Genomic DNA, 5,830 nt, shown 5'->3' with positions numbered 1-5,830 from the left:
CTACACGCCTGTGTGTACCCCTACCCGCCACATTCTCCTCCAGCCTTTTCCCCCATACAACATACTAGAGAGAAACTTTATTTTGAGCTATTATGCAGTCGCCTCTATATACACTACTAGGAGAAAAAAAATCAGGAAAAAGTTTTTTTGAAATAAAATTAAAATGTTATAATAGATGTTTGGTTTTAAGTATATGATTTTTTTAAAATCTATACTTTGTTAAAATGATGTCTTCTACAAGATTTTGTGTGTGTAGCCCTCAACAGCTCCCCAGAACTTAAGTGGCCCTCCAGCTCAAATAATTGCCCACCCCTGTTATAAATACTGTTACCTCTTTCATACTGAAATAGACATAGACTTGCTATCAAGTCAGTTTTAAAAAGGTCATGAAAATAATTTCAGTTTATATCTGCTGTGAAGACCCTTGCTAACTTTTATGGTTTTTATACTGGTTTTCCAATTTCATTGTTTTCTTTATATAAGACTCTAAGCAAGCTGTTTAGGCACAGGATATCTAGGGATCAAAAAAAACCTGGGTGGGGGAAAGCAAAGTGGCGCGCACGGCAGCAGCATGCACTGCCCAAAGCCAGAGCCCGACTGGCTGGAGCTGCAGTTCACTGCCAGCCAGGTTCCGCGCGGTAGGATTGCTGCTGCTGCAGCCCTGGGAGGTCCCCAAAACCCTGGTAAGGCTGCTGGGGCCACCCCAGTGCTGGCCTCGGCTTCCCTTGCCCCACCCAGGGTAACTTGCTGCGTGCCAGAGTATGCATTGCACAGGCATTCCCTGGGGGCAGCTAGTGGCTGTACAAGGTGCACCACTGCTAGTTGCCCTTGGAGAACCAAACATCCACGCACGTCTGGGCACAGCCCCAATTAGCAGAAGAAAAGCTGATTACAGGGAGATCGAGACAGAGGAGGGTCAGTCCCATTTTTTATGTTTGGAAAGAATTTAGGAGTCGGGTAAAATATAGTGTGCCATAAAACCAACGTCTCTGTTTAGTCCTTAGTTCTTAGTATACATCCGACTGATTAATTTTTTGTTCCCAAGTTTGCCTTTTTAAAGTGTTAGGTAAACTTCATTTGAGTGCGAGGATATGGAGGTCAGAAAGGAAGTGGTTCTGTGAGAAATGTGCTCCTAATGGCATGTCCAAATGACTTGTCATACTTTCACATATTAAATTTGGTATTAGACGTGTATGTTTTCACTAGGAAAATGTCATGGTTTTGTTTTTTCAGGATCTGCCTTAGCAGCCAATGTTTGTAAAAAGATCACAGGGCGTCTTACTAGTGCTATAGCCAAGCAGGAAGATGTGTCTGTTCAACTAGAGGCCTTGGACATAATGGCTGACATGCTGAGCAGGTAAACATCTATTCCACACAATGCTGCACTTTAAGTGGATAAATTCTGCACGCCCTCCTCCCCTCCCCAACCGCCCCCAAAACTTTATTTGCTTTCTATTGAATAACCTTAACGTGGTTATACTTTAAGCTTTATAAAGATGTGAAATAGTTGTATAACTTGATCCATATTAAGGAGAATGAATACAAATGAAACTTTGTAGAAGAACAAATGCGTTAATATTAGAATGCATTTAAGCTTAATGACTATTGGACTAATTGATTCCTCTATCTTGACATTGCTGAAAGTCTCTTAAAGTTTTATTAATATGATTAAAATGTGTCTGAAAGCAGTAACTTTTTCTCCTAAATAATTCTAAATACGATATTAGGATCTTAATTTGATTATTTGTGTGGTACAATATAAGAATAACATCTTTTCTAGGTTCAATTGGTTTGAGTTTGTGTTTTGTCTGTTTAAAGGCAAGGAGGACTGCTTGTTAACTTCCATCCTTCAATTCTGACCTGTCTGCTCCCCCAGCTGACTAGCCCCAGACTTGCTGTGAGGAAAAGAACCATCATTGCTCTTGGTCATCTGGTTATGAGTTGTGGCAATATAGTTTTTGTTGACCTCATTGAACACCTCTTGACAGAGCTGTCTAAAAATGATTCCATGTCAACAACTAGGACCTATATACAATGTATTGCTGCTATCAGTAGGCAAGCTGGTCACAGAATAGGTAAGAGAATGCATATTTTTTTTGGTAACTCTGAATATTTTTAGATGTGACTAATTACTATTCCAACTTTCTTTATCAGGTGAATATCTTGAGAAAATAATCCCTTTGGTGGTAAAATTTTGTAATGTGGATGATGATGAACTAAGAGAGTACTGCATTCAAGCCTTTGAATCCTTTGTGAGGCGGTAAGTTGTTTTTTTCAAGTACACTTAAGTGTGGATTTTCTTAGAGATTATGTACTGTTTGATTACAAAGGTGTTTTACTGCCAGTTCTTGAGCAGTTAAAAAGCATTGTAATAAACCACATAGCACATGGTTCCTTTACTAATGGAGATGTTTGTTATGAGAGATCTTTGCTTACTTATTTTTGAAATATAGTATAGCTTATCATATTTTATTAGTGTTTTATTATTTAACTGATAACCACCATAATTTTTCTTGACTTACACAAAAGTATGGCATTTTAATGCTATTCGTGCCTCAGGGACAAAGTAAAAAAATATTACTTCGTATTTTAATCAATACAGTGCTCGTGGATAGTGCTTGATCCTCATTAGTGGAACCTGAAACAACTTAGTTTCACAAATAGATCATGAGATTCCAGAGCCTGTGTTTAAACAGATCACACTGGGTAATTTGAGGGGGCCCTGAATTATCTTTTTTTTTTTTTTTTTTATCTTTGAATCCTAGACAGTGTAAAGCATGCTTTCTTTGCTGCCTGTCCATTGTGTTTTTTCTGAAAGAATGAGATTTGCTTGCTTCCTTTACCACTGCTTAATGATGATAATGATTATTATGATAGCATTTGGGGTATCTAAATTATGGAGAACAAGACTGTATCACTGCCAAGTTACTAGTGAACTATATTTGTATTTTGCTTTCTGTTCTGCTGATAGAACTCCATGTTCTCTTTCTAGTTCTACAAGCTTATCCTATCTCTATTTGTATTCTTTGTGGCCTGAGGTCTTATGTGCCAATTTTCAATTGGATTGCATTTTTATAGCTGAATGAGTTGAATTCTGGAAAAACATCTACAATGAGGTTTTGACTGTTTCAGTTTTGCTAATGGACCCCATAACAAAGTGCCCAGTGTTAAATGCCTTCTGTTTGTTATTTAATTCTTGAAGATGAGGTTTTGTGTGTGTGTTTATCATGCAGATGTCCTAAAGAAGTTTATCCTCATGTGTCTACTATTATAAACATTTGTCTTAAATACCTTACTTATGATCCCAATTACAATTATGATGATGAAGATGAAGATGAAAATGCTATGGATGCAGATGGTGGCGATGATGATGATCAAGGTATTTTTTTTTGGCTTTGGGAAGAACTTGTGAACCTCAACTAAATCAAGATCAGATACAGACATTACAGTTTTACTAGTATAACTGATTGGAAACCGGTCTATACCCATAACAAAACAGAAATTTAGCACACACAGACTGGTTTAAAAATGACAGAACCTAAGATTTGCTCCCTTCCCTTCCCTCCCTCGCCCATCAAAGAGTGAATGTGTGTTCTGTTTGCTACCAATCTAAACTACATATCGTACAGAAAACTGCATAACTTAGATCAATTCTGCCTTGGGCTTTTTGAGTATTGGTACCTAAACACTGATGAGCTTTGGCTTTCAGTGATCACTGTTTGCATATTGACCCCTTGTCTGTGAAATGGCATCTGACTATAATTCTGGAGTGTCACAGTAAATAAAATCAACTGTCTATTAAAACTAGAGATCTCTTCAATATTGCAGCCAGATTTTATGACCCCCTTCTGCTGGTATGATACCCGTAATAAGAGTAAAACATTATGAACAGACTAGCTTTCAGAATTTTTGGTCTGCTGTTAATTTTTGCCTTGTACTTCAAAAGTTCAGTGATGTCCTAGATGTAATGAAAGAAACCGAACCCCTTTTCACAACAGAAGTTAATGAGGGGCCAGATGTGAGAGACCAGTCTGAGGAAACTAGCAAAAGAAGTAATTAAAATTTAGATTTGAGGCAGCTTGAATGACCTTTTCTTTATTTTTGGTTATGGACCAAGTGATTCTTAACATCCCTTAAGCTAATGTCTTTGGTAGGTCTTATCAAGTGTAAAGACCCTCCCATACATTTTATGCATGAAATGGGTAAAATATCATTCTATACAAAACTTGGCCTGAATTGTCTGGTTTAAAGTTTCCATGTGATGATTTATTTTATTTTTTCAAGGGAGTGATGATGAATATAGTGATGATGATGATATGAGCTGGAAAGTGAGGCGTGCAGCTGCTAAATGCTTGGATGCAGTGGTTAGCACAAGGCATGAAATGCTTCCAGAATTCTACAAGACAGTATCCCCTGCTTTGATAGCGAGATTCAAAGAGCGTGAGGAGAATGTAAAAGCAGATGTTTTCCATGCATATCTTTCTCTTTTAAAACAAACTCGACCTGTGCAGAGTTGGCTTTGTGATCCTGATGCCATGGAACAAGGAGAGACACCTTTGACAATGCTTCAGAGTCAGGTTAGCTGGCATAATTTTTGTTTCTTTGATGGCCCAAAACGATTTGTTCTTTGCTTTCTGATACCATGGAGTTTGGAGTTGTATAGTCAGAACCCATATGCCAGCACATTATAAAATGGTGTAGGATAATTTGGCCCCTAAAGCTGCTATTGATTTGGGAACTGCAATTACCTGTTGGACTCAGAAGCAGAAGCACTTACCTAACTTGAAGCTTTCACTGTCCTCTCTAAGAATGCTATGGAGTCGAAGCACCGAATTCTGCCAGTTTTATCTGCTATTATAACTGTTCAACTAAATTCAAAATATGAAAAGAAATCATACAATGAAAGTGAAGCGACATGATTTTTAGGTAGAAGGCAGGGATTTTTAGAACACTTTACTGAAACAATAGCGGTGTGGTAGTGCAGACAAAATACACCTTCTCTGAACTGTTCTAGTATAGCGGTACAATTAATATTTGTTTGTAGAAATTCTTTAAAAGAGCGAACCTAATATTTGGCTAAGTAAGATTAATTTTAAATCTTCCTAAAAATTTCTCAGTATATGGGTTGATTTGAACATATGAAACTTTATCTTAAGTGTCAGTTTAAATGGGAATAAAGCTTATCTAAAGAATCAAAGTGAAGGGAGATAGGTTTTCCCCCCCCATGATCTAGGGTAATTGTGCAAAGGAAGTGATAACTGCTAAACTAATTAACAGATATGTAATAATTTCAGGTTCCCAATATAGTTAAAGCCTTACACAAACAGATGAAAGAGAAGAGTGTAAAGACTCGTCAGTGTTGCTTTAACATGCTAACTGAGCTGGTAAATGTGTTACCTGGAGCCCTGACGCAACATGTTCCTGTACTTGTGCCAGGTATGAAAAACATACTAGTAAATTCTAATATTATAAAAGGCTCTGTCTGTCTGTCCATAATGCTTTATTTGCACTCTGATTGGCTGACTGAAACAACCGATCAGAGTGCAAATACAGCATTGGGACAGGAGGTGGTGGCATGGCGGAGCACCACTATGATGGTGGGGACACAGGATGGAGGGGTGGCAAGAGAGCAGAGGAACGGGGTGGAGATGGTGGCAATGGAGCAGATGGAACAGGGGCTAGGCTAGCCCTCACTGTTCTGTGCCCCCCCCACCCCCCCCTGCTCCCCGGAGGCAGTGATAATGGAGCGGGGGTGGGGGAGGTGAGGCCACCAGAGCTGGCCTGGCCCCCCCCCCTTGCTCCTTGGGAGTGGGGGGGGCAGTGGGATCAG

At 38.9% G+C, this 5,830-nt stretch overlaps 1 protein-coding gene across 2 annotated transcripts in view; it reads left to right on the top strand.

The window, feature by feature from the left end:
- Positions 1 to 5,830, top strand: part of CAND1 (cullin associated and neddylation dissociated 1) — a 43,937-nt gene that overhangs the window by 27,504 nt on the left and 10,603 nt on the right. For both annotated transcript variants that reach the window (XM_006022472.2, XM_025202807.1), the window contains 6 exons: positions 1,234 to 1,357; positions 1,819 to 2,075; positions 2,155 to 2,260; positions 3,234 to 3,379; positions 4,285 to 4,577; positions 5,295 to 5,436. In XM_006022472.2, coding sequence (XP_006022534.1) covers positions 1,234 to 1,357; positions 1,819 to 2,075; positions 2,155 to 2,260; positions 3,234 to 3,379; positions 4,285 to 4,577; positions 5,295 to 5,436 — 1,068 coding nt within the window. The remainder of the gene's footprint in view (positions 1 to 1,233; positions 1,358 to 1,818; positions 2,076 to 2,154; positions 2,261 to 3,233; positions 3,380 to 4,284; positions 4,578 to 5,294; positions 5,437 to 5,830) is intronic.

This window comes from Alligator sinensis, unplaced genomic scaffold, assembly GCF_000455745.1.
Source record: "Alligator sinensis unplaced genomic scaffold, ASM45574v1 scaffold65_1, whole genome shotgun sequence".
Lineage (NCBI taxonomy): Eukaryota > Metazoa > Chordata > Crocodylia > Alligatoridae > Alligator > Alligator sinensis.
Note: the sequence above shows the minus strand (reverse complement) of the source record. Positions and strands in the feature narration are given on the sequence as shown.